At 43.5% G+C, this 24,279-nt stretch overlaps 1 protein-coding gene across 1 annotated transcript in view; it reads right to left on the minus strand.

The window, feature by feature from the left end:
• Positions 1–24,279, minus strand: part of Suclg2 (succinate-CoA ligase GDP-forming subunit beta) — a 252,835-nt gene that overhangs the window by 10,713 nt on the left and 217,843 nt on the right. The window contains exon 10 of the mRNA XM_050160274.1: positions 9,483–9,603. Coding sequence (XP_050016231.1) covers positions 9,483–9,603 — 121 coding nt within the window. The remainder of the gene's footprint in view (positions 1–9,482; positions 9,604–24,279) is intronic.

The following is a 24,279-nucleotide window of genomic DNA, read 5'->3' on the forward strand; positions in this document are numbered from 1 at the left end:
CCATCTCTTCCTGTATTGTCCAGAGCTGCTCCAACACTACCACCAGGACCCGAGGAACTGCAGGAGGGATATATGGCTGCAGAGGCCAAGGGCTGTCTCCTCACAAGAAAGCTTACAATCAGATGCCTATCTGCAAGTCTGAAGGACTATGTGAGGCAAGAAGTGGCCTCATTTGGTTCTTGCCCTGTGTTCAGCCCCACTTTACTTCCTGTTCCTGTTGCAGGAGGGATATATGGCTGCAAAGGCCAAGGGCTGTCTCCTCACAAGAAAGCTTACAATCAGATGCCTATCCGCAAGTCTGAAGGACTATGTGAGGCAAGAAGTGGCCTCATTTGGTTCTTGCCCTGTGTTCAGCCCCACTTTACTTCCTGTTCCTGTTAGAGTAGAAGGCTGTATTTCTAGAGGAGAAAATCCCCTGTATATTTGACATGCCAACGGCAAATGCTTGACTCAAAAGTCCCCACTATTCTTTTTGATATCTGTAATGCACAATCATGGCTGTGGAAACGTCTTCTGAGCTATGAAGTATCAGGATATTATTGGCACAACACTCCCAGCAGCCATGGCCAATAAGTAGAAGGTGGTATGGGATGGAAGTTATCTGTCTTCCCTGCTCTAAAACAGTGTCATGGAGTCTATCTGGAGAACCTGGGAATAGTCTCCAGAACAGTCTTATTTCAGGTAAACCTGTTATGTATAAAACAAGGGACAGAATCTCCCTGCAGGTCTCCTCCTAATGACAAGGTGCCGATCAGTATAACTTCCAGTGTTACATGAAGAAGACATGAATCGGCCGGTCACACAGATAATACCCAGAAAGCAGAGAGTGAGTCTGCGTTAGATACAGCAGTCCTGGCGCCTACCACGCTCTAACCACTCTTCGTTATAACTGTTCCACCCGGAGCTATGGCTCAGACAAATGGTGCCATGTGCTTGTTCTTGAAAAGACTGCCCCACTACCGAAACAGACAAGCCCTGACAGAGCCAGCCACTCTAAGGGCAGAATGGTCTGAGATGTGCATTGAGGGACAGTATTGTTAGCATATCACCCCTGTTTCTTCCTCACCCACCAGTGTCTCTGCCGTGAAAAAGAGACGGTGGAGGGCATTTGACTGGGGCCCCCAGGGCAAGCCCAGGTCACCTACTGCTCCGCAGGCTCCTGCTCTAGAGGAGGCATGCCTGTTTAAGTCAAGCAGTATGTGAGTCTAGGCCTGACAACCTGACTAAAGCTGGAGTTCACAGTGAAGAAGATTCACAATGAGGTGCAAGGTAAATACTTAAATATCTTTTTGATTAGCAAATAAAGTAATATTTTGATCTGCTCAGTTTTGATCTTCTCACCAAGATGAGAACTCTGATAGGAACCAATCTGCTGGGTTCCCACAAAGACTCCAGCACTTGGACCTGGTTAGATGGGTTCAGAACAACAAAACAGTGGTTCTCAGATAAGTCAAGCAGACTTGTACCTGTGGGATCCAGCTTCTTTGGAAGGCAAAGACACACTGGCCTTGTCAAGTGCCCACTAGGGCAGAGGTACCAAGAAGAACACTAAAGATAGAGAGCACAAATATCCTGTTCAGAAGGCTTCTGGCCTCGGTGTCATTAGACCAGCTGTCTGTCACGTCTACCTCCATCCATCAACCCCGCCTAGAGATGCAGGGTTATCTTCTTTAGAGAAGACTTAGCTTACAGTTATGACAAAGCTGCAGATACCCAAGTGGCAGAGATGCTAGGTATGCACATTATCTATCTAGAGGTGAAATGAGTGAAACTTGAACTGCCTAAGGGAGTAGATTAATGCAGATTAAAAGTTTCGATCCACAGAAGCTCTCCGTATTTTGAGGAATGCTTCAGGCTAGCACCTGCGAAGCTGGTCTACAGATCAGGAGCAGTGCAGTTTAAATATTACTATCTGTTTATCCATCCAGACATGGTAAAGCAGCTGCAGGCGTGATTCCCTCCGGTGCCACATGTGGTCTAAACTGAGGAAGATGAAGTGAACAGTAAGAAGGAGGGTCAGTGGGGGGGAAAAGGCAGGGCGCTAGTGATTAGAGGGAGGACGGGTGAGGGATACATATCACTGCAGTGAAGCCAGGCCCAGGCAGGACATGTCCACAAGGATGTTGAAGGAGGGGAGAGATGAAGAAGGAATGAGACTCCGGTGATGTGGAGAGCAATGCGAGATGGAGAGTACAGAGAAAATAGGAACCTGGAGAATGGCTTGGGAAGAATGAGACCCAAACACCGGGGGAAGGCTGCCTTTAAAAACCAAAGGAGGCAGCAGGAGATGGAAGATACACTCAGGCGGGCGTGCGGATGACCCTTGCTAGGCACAGCACAAGAAGACAGGGCTTAAGGAAGAGAAAATGAAAATATAACTTGGTACCAAGCAAAAAATGAGAATAAGCACTCAAGAGGCCACTGAAACATGGAAAAGGGCAGAGGCCAGGGACATGGTCAGATAGAGCAGAGGACCCCGCCTCTGCCGTGCATCACAAAGGGCAGAGGCCAGGGACATGGTCAGATAGAGCAGAGGACCCCGCCTCTGCCGTGCATCACAAAGGGCAGAGGCCAGGGACATGGTCAGATAGAGCAGAGGACCCCGCCTCTGCCGTGCATCACTTTCACCTGCTCAGCCAGTACTGTCCCATCGAGGGCTCTGTCCTATTTGTCCCAACATGAACAGAAAACGCAGGCTCTAACATTCTTAAGGAAACTCTTAAGTCAGTCATAGTCTGCCCAGTCCAGTTGTCTTGGTTGGAGGCAAAGGCGGAAAGGCGGAGTTACTTCCCTTATTTCTCCTGTGGCCATAAGCTTTGGCATGGCAGCAGACTTGCAAAGGGGTGGCCGTAAAGCAAACACAAATGAAAGCTTGGAGGTTCCTTCTTGTTACATTAAAATTCACAGATCTCTTTTCCGTCAGCAGACAGGGAGGGAAAACAGATGCCTTACCAACTAAGCAAGAGCCATAGGATACCTTACATCCTCCCCGTTAAGAGAGCTAGGAAGCATTCATGAGAAACTAAGGTTGAGGGAGAGGGTTAGATGAAGTCTGGAGTCAATGTATACTGACTGCTGCTACGTTAAGGACCCCAATGCCTCAAAACCATGAAAATGGCAAAGCCTTCCCAGGGTGAGGCATAGAGGAATGACAAGCCCTTTTACTCAACCAAGTGTGAGTGTTTGGAAAGACTGTCTAGCATGTGCACACTGTCAGCCAAAGCTTCCTCCTACTGAATGTACAGCCTAAGAATGCTCTCCTCTAGACTTTCTACCAAGACCAGCTAACTTCTCTTCCCTGTGCTGTACAGAATGACCATGCTGAGTTTCGGGCATAGTAGGTGTCCGCCATCAGAGTGTCCACCTCACCCCAGCTCTTCTGTATTGTGTCTACTGTTTCTTCATCCCCACGCTACCCCAGTCAGGTCCGAGGACCAAGCACTGCAGGATTTGGTAGTAAGGGGAACAACAAAGGATGCAGGCTTTTGAAGAGCTTTGGTAAAAAGACATAGAAAATGCTTATACTGTGCTCAGACAAACCGTTTGGTGCTGGGTGGAAAACTGAATTTAAAGAACTGGCTAAGGGAAACTTTCTGGGCTTATAATGGTTACTATTAGTTGTCATTATTAATGAGCTCAACTCAGAATCATAATACACACCTGACAAAAGAGCAAATTCTTCCCCAGGCACCTAAGAGAGGTAGGAATGCAGGGCAGACTTACATGGAAGAATGCATTGTTAGAAAGACACTGAAGGTGTTACAAATGTGGACACCACAGAACTGTAGAAATGGACACAGAAGCTACAGCTTTGCTAGAACACACCTGTAACACCAGATACAACTGTCCATCATGTGTACACTTCTCAGCAGTACCACAAAGCATGCTGAACAGGTGAATTTTACAGGGTTCTCTGGACAGTCCAGGAAGGAAAGGCTTCATTCAGCAACCATGCTCTTTATCGTTTACAAGGGTTCAAGCTCTTCCTGGCACGTGGCTGTTACCCAGAAGTCTTTTAGATAAAATGATCCTGGGTCCTGGCTGGCTGAGACACTGCAGACATTCATTTGCTCAGCAAGGCATGGAACTGTGATGCTATCGTTTTCAAAGGAGAGAAAGGCCGTTTGTAATCGGCATACAGCAGAGAACAAGGACTTGGCACACAAAATCCGGACGAAGCGAGCCAGGCTTGATGGACCAAAACTTCCCTTTTCAGGATGCCTCCGGTATGTCGTGTGTGGGCCAGAGTGGTCATGAGATGGATGGTGAAGGCGTGAGATTTAAACAGGGAGGCGGGGTTTTCCACACAAACAAAAAGCAAACAAGCAAGGAAAGAGATAACTTGATTGAGGGAGCCATTATGGGACTAGCAAGAAACCTGGCACTAGAGAAATTCCCAAGAATCCACAAAGATGACCCCAGCTAAGACCCTAAGCAACAGTAGAGAGGGTACCCGAAGTGGCCTTGTCCTTTAGTCAGATTGATGACTATCTTAAATGTCACCAAAGAACCTTCATCCAGCAACTGATGGAAACAGAGGCAGAGACCCATAGCAGAGCACTGGGCTGAGCTCCCAAAGTCCAGTTGAAGAGTAGGAGAAGTGAGAATACAAGCAAAGAGGTCAAGACCATGATGGGGAACACCTTACCTGAAACAGCTTACCTGAGCTAATGGGAGCTCATCAACTCCGGTTGGACAGGGAAGAAAGCACAGGACCAAACTAGACCCTCTGAATAAGGGTGAGAGTTGTATAGCTGGGATAGACTGCTGGGCCACTGGCACTGGCACCAGGCTTGTACTAGCTTTTTGGAACCCTTTCTCTTTGGAGGGATACCTTGTTCAGCTTAGGAATAGTACAATACGGAGGCCCTTGGTTCTTCCTCAAAGCAATGTGCCTTGCCCTCTCTGATGAGTGGATGGGGCTGGGGTGGGGGGAAAGGTGGAGGGAATGGGGGAATGGGAGGAGGGAGAGAGTGGGAACTGGGATTGGTATGCAAAATGAAAAAAAGATAGTTTGTTTTCTTTTTTAAAAAAATAAAATATAAAAGTGGAAAAAGATTATATTCTAAGAGAGAGAGAGATATGCTTCACAGGAATCTATATTTCCTTAGTTGACATAGCACTGGCCTGATTCACTTTAGATTATTCTGGGGCTGTCTTAGTTAGGGGTTTCTTTTGTAGACGATAAAATAAGTTAGGGATGAAAGGGTTTATTCAGTCTACATATCCATATTGCTGTTCACCACTGAAGGAGCTCAGGATATGAACTTAAGCAGGTAAGGATCCTGGAGGCAGGAGCTGATGCAGAGGACATGAAGGAGAGTTGCTTACTGGCTTGTTCAGCCTAATTTCTTATAGAACCCAGAACCACCAGCCCAGAGATGGTACCACTCACCATGGGCTGCTCCCCGCCCCCAATGATCACTAATTGAGAAAATGCCTTACAGTTGGATCTCAAGGAGGAATTTCCTTCATTGAGGCTCCTCCCTCTTTGATGACTTTAGCTTGTGTCAAGTTGATATCCAAAACCAGCCAGTAGAGGGGCCTTTTTGGCTTGTACCTACTCCAAATTCTGCGTTTTGTTATCAATGGTCAGAGCTCAGGACACAGTGAGAGAGAACTTCTTATGCAACTGTTTACTGTGAGTAACCATCAGTTTGGGAAGGGTCTTGTGGTATTGGGCTGGGTGAGATATTGAACGTGCTGTAGGTTCTGCTGTGTTGGTGTGAGAGCTTACATCTTTCCAAGAACACTGATCACACAAGATGCCAATTTGTATAGTGAAAGTAGAGAAAGCTTGCTAGAACTTCAGAAATTCCAAATTCACCTACCTCTTCTTTCTCAGTAAAAGGTGCTTATGACAGGAGAAACCAGAGTATAGTAAGGGTAGTGGGAACATCACCTAGGCCTCCATCAGTCTGGGGAGACAGTGTTTGCTCTAGACTTGTCTTGAGTCATCTCTTCCAGTGTTCCAGGACACAGACATTATGATAACATTAGTGTTTCCAAATTTTCAGTGATCCAGGCTGTCTGCCCCCCCCCCCGAACCTGCTAAAAAGGCGGGAACAGGTTCTATGAGGGCGAAGCTTCAGCAATGTTGAGTGCATTGCCTCGTTCTATCACTTTTCTGTTTCACTTCCCATGCTAACCTTTTGTATTTCTACTCATCCTCCTTGATGGCTAAAGCTCTACAACCTGTGCATGGCATTCTTGGGAGCTAATTAACTAATTAAAAAACACAGGCAAAGACTTTAGAAGAATGCTTACTTAAAAGATGCAAATCTAATTGTCTAACAAGCTCAGAAATGTCAAAGCTTTTCTCTCTTATCTCAAACAGACTTCTAAACAAACACCAGACTGTTTAGGGAGATAATCTTGGGTGTGTTGTTGTGCATATGTCTACAAGTCTACCTCCCAGGTACCATGGATCACTGAATACTTCTGGAATACTAAGCACAGTGTAAAAATAAGAGAAGGGCTCTTTTCAATTCGTATGTGCATGCACATGTATGCTTATATGCATGCAGGTGCAGGTGTAGGTGTGTGTGTGCGCGTGCAGGTTAAGGGCAGAGGAGAAAACCTTGGCTGTTTGTTGTTCCACAGGCCCTGTTGTTGGCTTTACTGTTTGAGACAGGGTTTCTCACTGGCCTGGAACTCATGGCTGAGTCGGCTGGTCCGCAGTTCTTTTGCCTTCACCTCCTCAGTGCTGGGACCAATTGTGCACCACAATATTTGGGTCAGGGGTTCCCCTCCCTTCACAGTGCTTGGATTATAAGTGTGTACTACAATATCTAGTTTTTTTTTTTTTTTTTAAATATGGGTCCAGAGGATCAAACTCGGGTTTGGATGCATACTGACTGAGCTATTACCCCAGCCCATTTTCAAGTTTTAAGGAAAACTAAAAGGAAGTAATTTATTTTCTGGAAATGTACAAATAATAATTATGTACATAAGAATACTTATGGCCCAGCAAGGATAGCTGGGAAAAAGTAAGTTCACTGCAGGAATACTTCTAATTATTTCCAAGTGTCAGCCACTAATATGATTTGCTTAGAGAGATGTACTCCCCCCATGAACACACGCTCAGAAGTTGGCTTTACAACATGAGGGGCAAGGGTCACTTCAAATCTAAAAACAATTTGACATCAACATTTGAATCCGAATTCGAAGCAATGCTGACCTTGGCCAGCTTTCTGCACTGTAGTGTCACCAGTCATGGGCCTTCACTAGTTTTACAGAAGTCAGCTATGTTGTTGCTGAACTTCTACAGTGAGTGAATCCTCACTGAGCCTTGCTGCCCGGAGTTTCTGCACCCTACTTCCCCCTGTGATCACTGTTTCTGCCAAGTCCCTGCTGTCCTGACCTTGGGTCACAGGTAGGCCGTTTCAGGAGAGGAAAAAGCTGTGCTGTGGAGAGAGAGGAGAGATAAAGGAGACAGACAAGCCGGCTGCAGTGCCTCTGGACTCATTGGTGCTGCTGACTATTACAACAGAATGCAATGGCAATGTGGACGGCTTTCTGGAGTTTTCATATTAAAATGCTTCTCAAATATGGGAAGGTTCTCTATGCTAAATTGGCTGTCACATAGTGGTACTAATGAATGACAGTAGGACTGGGTTGACTTTGGTGCTGATGCGGTTACCATGACAGTTATGTGATGGTGGGTGAAGCTGCAGATGCATTAGCATGGAAGGAAGGCAAAGGCTACAAAGAACTTGTGATTACTGATATTTTACCACACACTCACCATAAAAACCAGGTTTCAAGTGATGGACGGTAAAAAGAATATTAATTTTATTAAGCCTTGGCCCTTGAGCACTTTTTGATGTCCTACTCAATCAAACCGGACATTAACAGGAAGCACTTCTGCACCTGGGCATCGGGCTAAGCTACTTGATTAACTATGGTGGCTGTCTCTACGGAGACATGCTCCTGCGCAGAAGCACGGGCCTGAGTGAGTCACATTCCCCAGAGACCAATCAACACACTGTGCTATTCAGGCTTGGTTATACTGCGATATTTTCTCAAATGAGTGAAGTGAGCTTGTCATTTAAAGGACAACATCTATTTTATATTTTAAACTGAAATTTCAAGCTCTTGAAAATGGCTCTGCCACTGTGAACTTGACAGCTTCCCAGTACTTCGAGAGCTGTCCTGATAGGAGTGTTGCTGACAGTAACACACGCAGATTTGGTGGCATTGTATTTCAAAATGTGTCAACCTTTGGAATACATACATAACTACAATAAATAAATGATCAGAGCATGAGGTTATGCCACGTGCATGGGTGAGCTCAACGTAGCACGAGAAGCACTGAGCAGCTGGTAATGGCAGGTATGAGAACTTCGTTGAGACGCCTTCCTATTTCAGACCAGAGCACCTCACCTCGGTAAGGACACTGCTTGAGACTTTTACTACAGGATCAATAAAGAAATTCACAGCTACATGAAGAGATGATGATAAAAACACCTCAGCTGGATGTGGTGCTGTGCACCTGGAATCCTAGTCCTCGGGATGCTGGAGCTGGGGGATTCTGAATACTAGATTAGACTGGGTCACACAGCAAGTTCAAGGCCAGCCTGGACCACATAGTGAGATCCCATTTCAAACAAAACAAAAGCTCCCCTCAAACAAAACAAAACACCCCCCAGACCAAGGCACTTCCCTCCTATGTCCTAATGCATGTGTCTTAGGCTAGACCTTCTTCTTAAGACAGAGTCGTACAGGAGTTAATACAGAAGAACACATTAACACAGGTAGGAAAGGGAGCTGAAAAATACCACCACTGGTCTTATTAAAGATGTAAAAGCTGTGTGTACGAAGATATTCTATATACAGATATACACACATACAAATAATCTCCCTTGATCTTTGGTTTCCCTTTCCATAGTATCAGTTTCTTGCAATTTTACAATCATGAAAAATATTACTTGCCTTGACTCTTAAGAGAAAGAAACTGAAGTCACTTAATCTCCACCCTCCCCGCCCCGAGATATGGTTCCTCTGTGTAGTTCTGGCTGTCCTGGAACTCACTTTGTACACCAGGCTGACCTAGAATTCAAGTGATCTGCCTGCTTCTGTCTTCTGGCCTAACTCACTTAATTTTAATTGCACTATAATGTTGCAATTTTCGATTTTACATCTAGCTACTGTGGCTTTCTTACTGGGCCTACATTATAAACTAGTTATACCACAGGACTGAATGTATGAGACAAGAAAGCACATATGCTGGGTATCAGACTGGTCTCTGTAATACAAGGGCTTTGCCGTGGAATTGCTAATCTGGACTGACCTAAGTCCACTGTAAGCGTCTGAGGAGCTGCAGCTGCACTCACCTGCTGGAGGCCCAGAGAAGTCCTGAAATACTGAGTCTGCTGCCCCTCATTAAGCCCAGTTTCCTGTCACCTCAGGCAGTTTGTGGACCTAGAGCACGCTGGGCACATGCCAGTGCAAGGGTCTAGTGCTGGGATCCTGGGACTCACCTTCAAGCCGGACCACCAGGGGCACCTTGAGTTCTAGCTCCCGGCAGGCTTTGGTGATCCCATTGGCAATGATGGCACAGTTGACAATTCCACCAAAGATATTGACGAGGATAGCTTCCACCTGAAATGCCAAACAGGAAGGTCTCATCAGAATTCGGGCAGAGCAGTCTCAAACCAACTGGTTAAGTAACAGCTGAAATAGTTAAGTAAGGCTTCTTCATTTCTGTTACTTTTTACACAGAGCAAGAAGTACTGAAAATATGCAAGAATATCACAGGCTGAAGCTTCAGTGACGAATAAGTAACGGCAGGCAAACAACATTATTAACCCACATTACCACCCAGTCTCATGAACCGATACAGATCCCAAAATGAGTCCAGTTCCTGCTCTGTTCTCTATTTATAATATGCTGCCCTCTAGGTTTCTTAAACACTGTTACTTGGAACTGGTTTATTATTTTATTTTCAAATGAAAGCATCATTTAAAAATTTTGTACTTATTTTTCTATTCTTTATGATGTGTCCTTAAATTTTATTATTGTGCCTAATATAAGAACTTAAAACTTAGAACTTAGTATGGGTTGTCTGCATAAACAGGTAAAGACTCCGACCTTGCCATGCTTCTTAACAGCCTTCTAATATGCTGGCGGCACATTCTCAAAATCCAGACAGATTAAAAAAAGAGAGAGAGATATAACCATTATAAAAAGAGTCAAGTTGCTAACAGGAATTTTCACAAAATGTAAATTTAACCCCGTCATGTTCACTTGTTTGTGCAGAGTCCACATTCAGAAGCACACAGGTAAAAAGAATATCGTACTTGTATTAACTTGATAAGTAGGTATAAGAAAAATCCTGTATAATTAACACAAAGAATGAGATAATGAAGATAATTCATTACGTAGAGTAATTAATAATACCCACGGAAAATAGTTATTCATCAAGCTTGAGGCATCAAAACTCCAACAATGCAGTGGCAATTACACCATGCAACACTAATTGCAAAGCATGTATCTACACGTTGCATGCCAGTTTAGATCCTATGGGCTCTGTATGATAAATTAACTGCAGACAACAAAGAAGAAAAGAATACATTACATTTCTATAGCACTTAACTCTAGAATGTGTCATACAGGAATTCTTAGCTTTCTGTTCTGATAGCCCCAGAACCCTGCCCATTAGTACAGTGAGGTTGGCCATCTGGACATGAAGGTAACAAAGTCAATACACTGCAGTGCCCAGCTCACAATCTACTGGTTGTTCATCCATACTGGCTGCTCAGGCTACAACCTGGTAAAGCTACATAACTTCTCCCGAATATGGCTTCCTCATCTGTGGGATGAGAGTAACAGTTCCTGGTCCATATAAGACTAGGGGAAGGGCGTCAATGCGATGGTACCTGTGCACTACTAATACAGTTGCTCTCAGTGTACATGGTTAATGATATTTATACATGATTTCTCCAGCAGGCAATGACACTATTAGACAGACTATCCAGACGATGAACAGGAAACCTTTTCCAATAATATAATAGGAGCACAGTGACTTTATTAAACTTTAATAAAAAGGCGACGGCTTAGTAATAAAATAAATAAGCAATATTTTCAAGCCAGTTAGGGACTGGGGCTACTCCCAAGAAAGAAACCTCCCATTTCCACTCACAGCAGGCTAACTGGTAAGCAGAAGCCTGCTTTCTAATAACAACTACTAAATGCTGCTAGCACTGATGCGTAGTAGAGCAGTCATTTCCAAATAACTGTGGGATGGAGGGGAACGTGCCAGAGGAACAGGAGAAAAGCACTCATGAGCAACGATGCCTCTATGGGGTCTGAGACAGCTGTAGAGGCGCTCACTAGCATTTATGAGGAAGAGTCTGGCATTCCAGTACAGCACACTGGTACCTGTGACCTCTACACTGTAAGGGCAAGTTCATGTGTCAGCATCTCACCGAGTTACGGGGAGTCAATGTGCTTAATCTATCTGAAACTACGTGATTGTTCTATATGGTTCACGCGAACTTAGTGAATTCATCTAAGCAGGCAGCCATGGAAGGCGTGAGAGAGAGATGATGTCTGTGACCCTGTGACAAGTCCACTTAGTGGGTGAATGCCCTGGAGTGAGTGTCAAACACAAGCTGTGACTGTCTCAGCGGGTGTCAAGTCCCATGAGCCTCTCACATAACAGTGTCTCACTGTGCTCAGCAGGAGTCCAACGTTAAACACAGGCTCTCCTCACAGAACAGCCTGTTTCTGAAAGGAAAGCAACCCAAATATTTGGCCAGTGTTCAGCCCCAGGACAGAGGCAGAGATGGCACCCAATGCAACTTCTGGAGAAACAGCCTCACCTGGGAGGTAACCTGAGGCAATGCAGGAGAATGTGGCCTGAATGAGGGCCAGGGCCTAGGGTGCGGCTTCTTTGGCCTACTCCTCCCATTTTCAGAGCTGAACAGCAGCGAGGTTTGACAGCAGCTTCCATGGGAAGCATTTCTATAGGAAAAGCGACAGCAGATATACACAGGTGGCCTGGCTTAGGACATGGATCTGCTCAGGACACAGAGGGTCCCATGGAGCCTGGCAGAAAAAGGTGCCTGCTGGGTCAGGAGATCCCCTCCTAGCAGACTCTGCAAATCTCAGCTTCTTTCCCACTATAGAGTAATTTGCTGCAGTCATGCACTTTAATGGAAATCTGATTTAAGGTTTCACTCTGGGCCAATTTCTATAATTAACTACTGTAATCTGCTAGCTCAAACTGAGAATGAAATTAAGACAGTTTAAAAATGAAAGCCTTGTGACATCATTATTATTATTTAGCATTTATAAAGCATGTCACATTTTCAATGGTGCTTCACAGATTCATTCATTTTACAACCACAAGCTGCTGTTCTATGATAATAGCAAAAGCAGCTTTTAACTTCTTACTGTCTGTCTGATTTCTGGCATGAAGAATTTAAAACAACAGCAACAACGATGACGACAATGACAACAAGAGCACGCCTCCCCCACCTGTGCTGCAGCTCGCTATAAATCTTCAGAGCTGCTCCTCGCAGACTCTGAAGTGTTTAGATGGACAGAGGCATTTCCAGCTTTTGGGTGAGAATCCTCAGAGTTGCTATTTACTGTTGCACAAAGTAAAGATCATCGAAGAAGGCAGTGAAGGTGCCAGATAGAGCCCAAGTCCCCAGGTCCCAGGCAGTTGCCCCCACAGCAGAGTTCAGGACAACAGCTGGCAGCTGTGCAGGTGGCTGGGCCACCCAAACATAAGCCCTCAAATGTCCCTGTGTGTTTGGTTTTGAAAACACATGCTGGCCACAGATTACAGCCCATAATTAAAAAGAATGAACTTCAAAAGTCGAAGCTATTGCTATTTGTTAAGCTCCTCTCAATACCAAAATAAACAAAGCCAAAACTCAACACTGAACCCCTCTACTGCAGTTGATGAACATTAGGAGTTCTTACCAGATGAATTCCTACACGAGTGTTTGTAATGTTCCAGAAGTCCTGAAGCTATTGCTCCAGCAGACCATGCCCTTAATGCAGAGTGGTAACAACAGGACACATGTGCACATACGATGGTGGGGGTCGCAAGGGAGCTGTGAACTTAACTACCAAGGAGATTCTTACTTTAGCTTGCACATGTCTGGGAAGCCCATAATGAAGAATGAATATATGAAGTTTCACAAACCAAACTTCTCTATTTACTAGGAGATGGCAGGCTCACTACATTACCTGACTGAAAGATTAGTATCACACAAGGCAGGTATAATTTTCACCCCCAATTTATAGATAAAGGAACTGAGAGTAGTGAAAAAACATTGGCGCTATAGCCTAATGGTTAGCAAGCGTTCTTTAATACTAGCAAAATTATAAGACCCCGAGACATGTAAGGTTTAATATTGTTTTTTTATTGATTATGCTAATCCAGCCATCAATATGGGAGGTAAACAATATTCACTTTATTTCACAGATGAAAGCAGTTGAGACTCACAGAGGTGAAGAAACATGAGGTTAGATTATGTAAATTATGTTGAACCAAAACCATACTTCTTTTTCTTTAGTAGTACCAGCAGTCTCTTTCATTAAATTCCAATGTGTTACTGCTCAAAAGAAAACAGGCTATCTATTTAATAGATATCCTTGAGGGTCCGCTTGGAGCTAGGCACTCCTATAACCATCTGGATTGGCGGGAAAATAATTACAAATCAGACAAAAGTGGTCTTTATCTCTATCTGAAATTGCAAACTCTGATAGGTTACTGAGCTAAAAAGTCCAGGTACCGTGAGAACCAGAGGGTAACACATTTGAGTGGACAGGCCTCTCCGCCATGTAAGCAAGGGCTACAGACAGAAAAGGCAGGTGGATCAAGAGCAGGGAAAGAGGACCAGAGGAGGCACACCTGGGAAAGGCTGAGGGGCTGGAAGACCTGTGTCTCTGAGAAAGTGAAGAGAACCTGGACCAGGAGCTGGGGTGTGAGAAATGAGAGGCTGCCCCCAGCATCATGCCATGAAGGTTCATGGGGTTCACTGTTAGGTGAGCACTGAGAAGCCTGTGCATTTCAGGTAACCACGTAGGCCTCAGTGAGACCGGGTGGGGAACTCACGCGTATCTAGCATCCACAATACAGTTATATTAAACTCACAAGACAAGCTGCATACTTCCATTTTTGGTCAAACTGAGGCTCGGGGAGAAACTAAGCACTGCTCACAGCTGTCACAGCTCATGCCAGTGAGTCTGTTTCTACACACGTGCCACATTCTGGGCCGTCTGCAAGAACTGGCAGTCTCGGTTCAGCCGGCAGGGTGCATCAGGAGTTAGTCACTTTCCATTAGGGATGAATTAGTAACCCTTCTGGGCTCGGGGAGCCAGGTTCTTCCTCAATGACACAGCCTGGTCATTGCAGCAACAGTCAGGGATACTACATAAGTGAAAAAGTGCGTGTGTATTCCAATAAACTTTCTTAACACAAGTAGTGGGGGCTGGTTTGGACTGTAAGTTGACTCACTCCTGGTTTGCTTCATTCAGCTCTTCTCAAACCCACTGCAAGGGTGCCATCACCCCTCTTCCTGCCTTTACCCCCTTTTCCTTGAATCCTCTGCGATTTCTCTGACAGCACTCTTCAGATTTTAAGGTGACCATGTTGCATTATTTTCTGGCCATCACTGACAACCACAGGTACCCAGGCTATCTAAGAAGACCAAAACAGAGGTACGTCCATTCCAACTCCACTACTAATCCTTAAAATGAAACAAAACAAGAGCAAAAACTATACCACTCACAAATCCACAAATGGAACCTCTGCTTTCTTTATTCTCTTTCCATTCTGACCAGTGATCGCAGTGAGCGAAAGAAGGTTCTCTGAGTCATGGCCATTTTGTGATGGCTGCTACAAATGATTAAGTACTATGCTCTATTTAAAAGATAATACAGCAGGCTGGGGGTGGGAGGTAGGGCTCAGTGGGTAAAGTGCTTGCTGTATAAGCATGGAGATCTGAGTTTGGCATGGCAACATGAACATGAACCTGTAAGCCTGATGCTGGAAGGGCAGAGCCAGGAGGATCCTGGGGCTCAATGTCACCAAGCCTAGCTGAAACAGTAATCTCTAGGTTCAGTGAAAGACCACCATAGACACACAGACAGACAGATGAGGTGGAGGGTAGGAGAAGAAACCAAAGTTGGCTTTTGACCTCCACAAGTGTATGCACAGGTTAGCACACCTGCACATGTACATACATGGATACAGAAACACACATAACAATGCAGTATCTCTCTCTCCATATCTATCTACAATGAAGCTTTGTGTTAAACACAATGATAGGTTGATAGATAGATAGATAGATAGATAGATAGATAGATAGATAGATAGATATGGAGCACAGCAAATCGGCTACAGCTTTATTTCTGTCCATTATAATTTGGCATGCTAATTTGGTGCCACTGCACTGGGCATCAGGCTGATAAAACTCAAGCAAGCATGTTTATATTGGGTGAGATAACCCCTTTTAAAAACATGCTTATTTAATTCTGAACACTGTTGCTCCTGTCTAAGCATCTGTTTTTTCAAGAGTTGGTTTCTCATTTTTGTTGATATTTTCCTGCTGAATTCTAATCATGTCTTCTAATCCACTGGCAACCAATGAAGGAACACAAATGGCGAAGGAAATTAGATGCGGCTTAGATAATTGATGTTTGTACGCCTGGCTCTAATAAAAATACTCTGCTAAATTAGAGGGGAGTCTAAATGGATTCAGTCAACAAGGAAGTATTCAGGTGAGGAATCCAATCTCAGGCTTTGTTGTAATCTTACAAACAAACCAACAGATAAGTTCAACTGGGACGGGATTTGCTTTGGTTGAAATCTGGGAGGGCAAGTCAGGTCTGCTCTGCAGCTGGTGGTTCCTTCTCAGAGTCAAGGCGAACTCACCTCTTGATTCCACAGGGACCTGTTCCAGGACTCCCCCTCCCAACGCTGCAGAAGGAGGAAAGCTGCAAATGTTGGAACTCTTTGTGTGAAATGACATATTTGCATATCACCTCCCAGTGTCCTCAAGTGTTCTTTAAAGCATCTGTAGGCCATTAATAATACAGCATCCAACGCAAATGCCAAGCAAATACACACTATACTTTATCTCTTCAGTGTATGGCAAGAAAAAGCAAGAAAAACTTAGTACACACTTTTTCCCCCCAAAGATTTCATTCTGATGTTGGTTTAATACTGAGAAGTGGACTCTCACTGTGGGCTGACTGCACTTTCTTTAAGTGAAAGCATCCATGCACAAACAATTACAAAAAAATCCCGGTATGTTCTGAAAAACAGCATTCCTATCTCCCTCTGCTCCTTTAATTTAAGGAAAAAAGAAATTCTTTCAATATGCTCATAATACATCCTAAAAATCTCAGCCTGAAAGAAAATGCCCTCTATATCCCCCTCCATAGCAAGCAATATTTGGGTATTTTAAATTCACCAATCAAAGTAAAAACAACCATTTTCTTCAGCCTTTGTAAACATGAGCACAGCTGTGCCATCTGATGGGGACACCATTTAGGAACAGAGTTCTGACAGAAGGCCAAGTTCCCATTCAGTCTGACTTCTGGGAACAGCTGGAAGAAACTAGGAGCAGGACTCACTAGTTCTGCACTTGCTTATTCTCTCTGGGAATTCTTTTTTCCTGGGTGGCACTGCCCCATGAGAACAAGCAACATTCCATGGAGGATTAATGTAATAAAGTGCCAATTCTCCTCGGTGCCAGGAGAAACCTGCTACGTACATGGAAACTTAGCTTTAAAAACCATGTTTCAGCTCACAGAGCTGCGGGTAATGGAATAAGCTTTGCTCCAAGCCAGTCTTCCTGTAACCCTGTGTTTGTCCCATCCTCTCTGCTGTCTTTATCACCGGTGACTCCTGTGATTAGGCAGGAGCCCCTACTCTATTTTGGCCCCACTACCAAGTTTCAAGTCCTATTTCCAGGTATCTAAATATTGCTTTTCAATTTCACTGTTCGATTAAAACTAAGATGTTTTAATAATTTTCAAAAATAATTACATTTCTCCCTTCCCTTTCTTTTCCCCAAGCCCTTCCCTATGTCACTCTTTATTCTCCTTCAAATCCATGGCCTCCTTTTAGCAGTAATTGTTGTAGCATGCATAATACATACATCTATATTCCTAAACATAACCTAATACAATGCTATCTGCACATATGTTTTCAGGGATGGTCATTTGGCACTAGACAACCAATCGGTGTGCTCTTCTTTAGGGAAAGACCAAATGAGCTTTGGTTCTCCACAACCTAAAATGTTTTATTTGTTGTAAAAGAATTTTCCAGAGTTTTTGGTGTGCAATGCCTGTTTAGAAAGAGCTAAAGATGGCAATCACGGTAGAAAAAGAGGTCTTGGTCTTCAAAACCTGGGCTGTGGTCTGAGCTGGGAGAATCCCTGAGAAGATCCTCCTGTGCATAATGATGATCCCTTCCTGACACGGAGCCATTCCTTTCATACTGTTTAATTTATGATTAGGATCAAGAAAACTGTAATGATAAACATCTACTTGCAGAGAGAAAATGAATGCAGATTTTCAGGACAAGATAGCAGAAGAGACACCAAAGGCATGGTGATAACATACTTTGTAATGGGCTATTTGGAACACTGTCTTGATAAGATGATGGGGCTGCCTTGGGAGTACCCCAGTTAAAACAACTGTATTGTATAGTTGGCCCCCTAGCTCCGAAGTTATATAATACATATCTGAATAACTAGAACCTAAGCTTTAATCTGTTAGTACCCACCCCCAGCGGCCTTTAACAAAAAATATCAAGCAATAAGGAGAGCCAATTCACACCCTCAATAAACAGCAACAATCTCATTAATATTTATGTTCAGAACTACAAAGGCCCAGGCAACCTTTCAGTATGAATGCTAGTTTAACAGGTAGAAAACAATGTGGAATATTGCACCACACAAATTCTAAACTCATATTTTTTCTACCCAAGTACACATTCCCTTAAGTGTAAGTTTTCAAAAGTACATTCTGTAATGCACTAAGCATAAGCTATATTCCCCGAACAAAAACATCTTCCAGATAATTTGGATATTCAATCCAAGAGCTTTAGCAAACCCTTTGTGTTATAACTACAATACCCCAATTTAATCACTTTCTGAAGAATTAATGTGCTGGAAATCCGATCACTAGAGAGTTCTCAAGAAAAGTGTCCCAAGACCTGGGATATTTGTCTTTATGTGGGACAAAGACCTCGGCCTCCTTCCTCTACAAAGATGCCCATTCTTTCTCTATCTATGCTAAATTGATGGTATCTGAAGAAAGCTTTCATCCAGGAAGAGCAGCCACAAGCCCCTGAGCCAGCAAGCATGGAATGCGGCTAATTCCCTAGTCACCAGCGAACACAGAAGCAGTGGATGAGTCAACTACTTACAGGATTTCAAGGGCAGGAAAACTCCCTGAAGATAGGTATGTTGCTTAGGCTTGGGTTAAAGAACCGAAGAACACAGAGAATTCAGGAGAACAACTCAGATGTGTTTGTGTCTTCTACAGAGACATTTCCTATGTTCTTTGGAACTAGAATCAGAGCTAGTGCCATGATTATAAAAACCACTTGGACATTCAGAATGGCATATTGGACTCCTTTGTGGAGTGTCTGCAATAGCTCCTGTAGGAGTTACCACCATGTAGAATTTGGCCACAGAGTCATCTAAGCTTAAAAAGATGAAGGAAGAAATGTTACAACTTTTATATTGCTAGGTCCCTTTTTTTTTTTTTTAATAAAGACAGACATATAAGCTTCACTTAAGAAATGAGCATTTAAGAAATGAGCATTAAAGTGGTATTTTAGTTAACTTTCTATTGCTGTGATAAAGCACAGTGACCCAAAACAACCTGGGGAGGAAAGGGCTTATTTCGGCTCACAGTTTCACATCACAGGAACTTGAGGCAGGAACCTGGAGGCAGAAACTGAAGCACATAGGACAGCTGTTCCCTGGCTTGCTCCTCATGTCCTGGATAGCCTGCTTTCCTTATATTGTTCAGTACCATCTGTCCAGGGATGGCATGATAGAGTGGTGGTGGTGGGGCTTCTACATCAAAAACAACCTAATAGACTTTTTACAGGACAATCTTAATTAAGATTCATGCTTCCCAGATATGTTTATGTTTCTGTCAAATTGACAAAACCCAATTAGCACAAATGGGACTTTTAAGAAATGAGGGCTCAGTAGGTATTAAAAAACCCATGAACCTGAGTTCAAGATCTAGAATTCATGTAAAAAGCTAGATGTGGTGGCATTTCTGTAATTTCTACATTCCTATGGCAAGAGGTAGAGACAGGAAGATTAACTGGAACCTTGTGGATCAGTTAGCCTGGAGTGCACAACACAGTGACAGAAACAAGAGAGATCCTGCCTTATAACAAGGTAGAAGGGAAAAACTGATTTCTAGAAATTGTCCTGTGACCTTCACATATTCACAGGCTTACATGTGTCTCTCCCACCAAAACAAGAAGCAATACTTTGGTGCTGTGGGACAATGGTCTGTACCCTGTCACTTGTATTTTAATAAAACACTGACTGGCCAACAGCCAGGCAGGAAGTAGAGGTGTAGCAACGAGAACAGGAGAATTCTGGGAAGAGGAAAGATGCAGTCTGCAGTTGTTACCTAGACAGAGAGGAAGCAAGATGTGACTGCCTCGCTGAAAAAGGTACCAAGCCACATGGCTAACACAGACTAGAATTATGGGCTAATATAAAATATAAGAGTTATAAGAAGCCTGGGCTAATAGGCCAACCAGTTTATAGTTAATGTAGACCTCTGTGTGTTTCTTTGGGACTGAACAGCTGCAGAACTGGGAGGGACAGAAATCTCTGTCAACACTTTGGTAAAAAAAAAAATGCCTCGCAAACTCAAAATATACTTGCTATTAATGAATAACACTCATTACTCACAAAGTAGCATTTGTATATGATGGTCAGTTTTAATCTTCAATTTGGCACAATCTGAAGTCTCAAAGAGGGACTGTCTACATTGGGATGATCATTTGGCATGTCTGTGAGGGACTGTATTAATTAACTTAATTGATGTGGGAAGACCCAGACCACTGTGGGCAGCATCATTCCCTAGGTAGTGGGTCATGAACTTTATGAATGGAGAAATAGAGCTGAATAAGCAAGCAGAATGTTCACATTCATTTCTCTCTGCCCTTGACTGTCGATGTGACATGATTAGCTGTTTGGAGTTCCTGCCTTGACTTCCCCATAAGAATGAGTGATAACCTAAAATTATAAGGTGAAAAACTCTTTCCTCTAAGTTCCTTTTTGTCAGGCATTTTATCACGACAACAGAAATTAAACCAGAACACTATATTTTATTTGTATGAGAGCCGAGCTACACTAGTATAGATTAAGAATATTTATTGGCTCATTCTTTGTGAGCAGTATTGTCCAATCATCTAAGACTTATGTCATCTTGATGAATGTGAGCATGTGTACTCCTTCACCATTAGCTGGGGAATTGATATAGAGAACACCCATAGAACTAGAAACTTGGTGAGGGACCCATTTATTAATCTATAAACAGGCAGTCTATCTGTCCATTCTTCCAACATAATGGCCTCCACAGGCTATCTGTTCCTAAGAAAAGAAAAACAATTACTTCTATGGGTAATTTCTTCTCCTTTATTCATGACTGACTTCAATTAAAAAAAAAAAAACTAGCTAAGCAGGCAGAGCCAAAACTTAGGCCTGCACAGATTCACATTTCACACCACAGAGAAATGAAGATAAATTTAGTTAATAGCAAAACCCACTGTTTCTGTAAATAACAAGTCTAATGCAAGATGAAGGTGGGCTATGAAGACTGTGGCTATTCATACATTTGCTCAGATAAACCAAGTGGATGGTTTAGATCTCTAGAAAAACAATGGCTCAGTAGAAACTTCTATCAAAGCCTGGGCAGATAAATACCTGACAGGAAAGAGTGAGAACAACGTCTACTTTAAACCTCAGTCGCTTACAGACTACGTCTAGATTAGAGTTTCTGTGTGTGTATGTATGGTAGGTAAGATATACATGGATGCAATATGGTGGGTACTGGGCACCATGAACATGCATGTAGAGGCCAGGAAGGACATGGGAACTTCCTCTATTGTCCTCTGCTGTGTGTGTGTGTGTGTGTGTGTGTGTGTGTGTGTGTGTGTGCATATGTGAGCGTTTGTGCTTACCTGCCTGTGGAAGTCTGAAGACAACTTTAGGGAGTCAGTGCTTTCCTTTACCTCATGGTTCCTGGATGTTGAACTCAGGTTGTTATGCTTGGCAGCAAGCGCCTTTAACCAATGAACCATCTCTCTAGCCCCTATTATTGTATTTATAATAAGTCTCCCAAGTATTTTTGTGAAGTTTAGTTTCCTGAGAAATCTCTTAGTAACAACCAGTCTCCTGTGCAATCCCTAAAATCACTGTTAATTTCACTGCTCATGAAAATAGTAATTTCTTATACCACACCAAGGCCAGGGTCTTGAACTAAAAACCTGCTACTGATGTTAATATTCTTTAGGATCCTCAACTTAAATCAATTAACAGAAAATGGAAGAAACAACAGTAATTATGGTGGTCAGTATTTCATTTGAATTGGGGGTCCCCTGAAATGCTCAGGCAGGGCTCACACCTGCTAGCAACACCAGGAGGAAAGGAAACCATAGAGCTCGGGCCACTCTCTCAGCATCAAATGCCACTGTCACCAAATGACATCCTCTGCCGAAGACAACATTCTGAAATTACTGCTATCGCTGTCGACTCTGCTGTAACCTGTTGTGTGCAAGCCTGATCTATTTACTAAGCTGTTCAGCAAATGTCAGCATAGCTTATCTGGAGCAAATTATGCTGGCGAAATAGTCTCCATGCTCGCTCCAAACCGAACACTACTCCATCTCTCCATCTCAGGGTCAAATGTAAACAGGCACATCTTCTTCCACCAATGGTCAGTCAACTTCTGTGGTCTTTGGGAAAATTATCCAGCTGTCAGATGGCCTTTTCCAACAGTGTAGGGCGCAGAGGAAGTGCTGAGTGAATGAAGTCCTGAGTGAATGTGTATTGTGGGCATGAGCAAAGCCATGACAAGGATCAAGGCCTTGGATCCACAGGAAATTGGCAAAACCTTTCCCATACAGGTCAGGTTTGAAACTAGCAAAGCCTTCTTCTTTGAGTATTTACTGATGATTACAGTATTTACTGACGATTGAACAATAAGAACAAAAACTAGCAACCACAGCTTCCTTCTGGATGTTTACAGCCAGGAATGTTGGCCTACAGAGACTCCCCAGGAGGCTAGCTGACTCCTCCCACATGCACCACACAGTTAACATGCCGAGACTGGGCTTGTGGTACAGTAGATACGGATCCATCAGTGAAGACCGCCCATCTGACCCAGGTGTTTTTGTTGTATGTCTCTGTTGTTTCCGTAGTGTCTGTTCTGTCCTTTCTTCATTCCCTCACCGCCCCAGTCAGGTAACCATTTCTCTCCATTTCATTTCTGATTTCAGGATGGGAGAGAGCCCAAGATGCTGGTGCCAGGTTCCTGAACCCCAAAGCACACCATCATTATCAATTCATTCTTAAGTCAAGTCTCTTTTATATACCCCGAGTTAAGTGAACCATTATTTCACTGGCCCCTGAACTTAGGGAAAATTCCTGCATTGCGAAGGCTAAACCCTTTAGAACTGGATGTTGTCCAAGCCTTAGGTGAAGGAGCTGTGTTGCTGTGTTATAGATGTACCAATTGTGGCTGGGTACAATGTTCTCTACATTTTGATCAGTTGTGGTTTTCTGTTATTCTGACTCTAAGTTTTTGTTGTTTGTTTTGTTTTGACACAGGGTTTCTCTGTGCAGCCTTGGCCTTAACTCACAGAGAGCTGCCTACCTCAACCTCCTGAGGGCTGGAATTAAAGGCATGCACCACGACTGCCTGGCTCTAACAAGTAATTTTTAATTGTTATTTTATTTTTATTCAACTTTATAAAAGTTGAAATATACTGGATTGACAGAGATATTGTGATCAATGCCCTGAATATCCTTTTTTCTTTGCAAGATGACCATGAAAGTAACACCTAAGTTCTCACTTCAGACAGAGCTAGCCGAGGGTATTTCCCTGGTCTTACTTGTTTTGCCTAGCTCATGTCTTCTTTAATGTCAGTGTCTGCCACACAGTATGGTCAGTAGAGTGTTCTTTCACACTGTGTCATCTAAATGCATTGCAAAATTCTTGCCAGCTGGTTGGAAGACAGTGACTTCTGCCCAGGCTGATCCGAGATTAGGAACTGTTCCGCTTCATGCTATTCTTTAAAAAGACAGCCTTCATAGATGTGCGGGGTGCCCCGAAGTCGCAGGCATCTTCTGAGGGCACCAGAGGACTGACTAAATTACAGATTGCTGATTCTCAGGTTAAAGAACAGGTTCCAAATGCTGACGGGCCAGGCAAATGAATAAATAACTAATCGAGTCATGGACTAAGACAACAGAAAAAGAGGACAAATCAGAGAAGGCATGGCAGTTTTAAAAACTGCTTTTTACATAATCTATCTGGGAGGGTTGAATGAGAGTGACCCCATCAGTTCACATACTTGAATGCCTGGGTAGAACTGTGGGCGGGATCCGGAAGTGTGGCCTTTTCAGAGGTATGTCATCTGGAGTGGGTTACAAAAGTCCATGGCATTTGTGCTTTGCCTGTGCATGCTCTCTTTCTCTCTTTGTGTCTCCGTGTCTCCCCACAAGCCCATCTTCTGCCTCCTGCTGTCAATCAGGTGTACTGCACTGCCATGCCTGCTACCACCATGTTCCTCACCATGATGGTCATGGACTCACCTTAATAAACTCTTTCTTCTGGAAGATGCCCTGGTCATAGTGTCCTTTCAATGGAATAGAAAATTTACTAGAACACCACCCAAATGTTACATGGAAATAAAGGCCTTGATTTTTTCATTTTTCAAAACCAGAAATTTACCCTAAAAACAGAGTTTACTAAAGAAAACATAGCTAAGAACCACATCTACCTTCAGGGTTTCATATGTGTAAGCTTCACCCCAGGCAGAGGCACTGGCATTCTAGGGGTGCATTCCATACATACATGCATACACTTCTTTCCTCACGTTGGTACCACTCTCCTCAGGCTTCAGATTTTACCTCTGTCTCTCAAGGATTTTCTTAGGTTAAGAAGAAGGGCTACGGAGTTACAAGCACAAATTCACATATGACAGAAGTAATTCTAATGTTAAAGGAAGTAGTAACACTCTCTGGTCAGTAAATAGGT

The sequence above is a fragment of the Alexandromys fortis genome, unplaced genomic scaffold (assembly GCF_014885135.2).
Source record: "Alexandromys fortis isolate MF-2015 unplaced genomic scaffold, M_Fortis_MF-2015_v1.1 scaffold_111, whole genome shotgun sequence".
Lineage (NCBI taxonomy): Eukaryota > Metazoa > Chordata > Mammalia > Rodentia > Cricetidae > Alexandromys > Alexandromys fortis.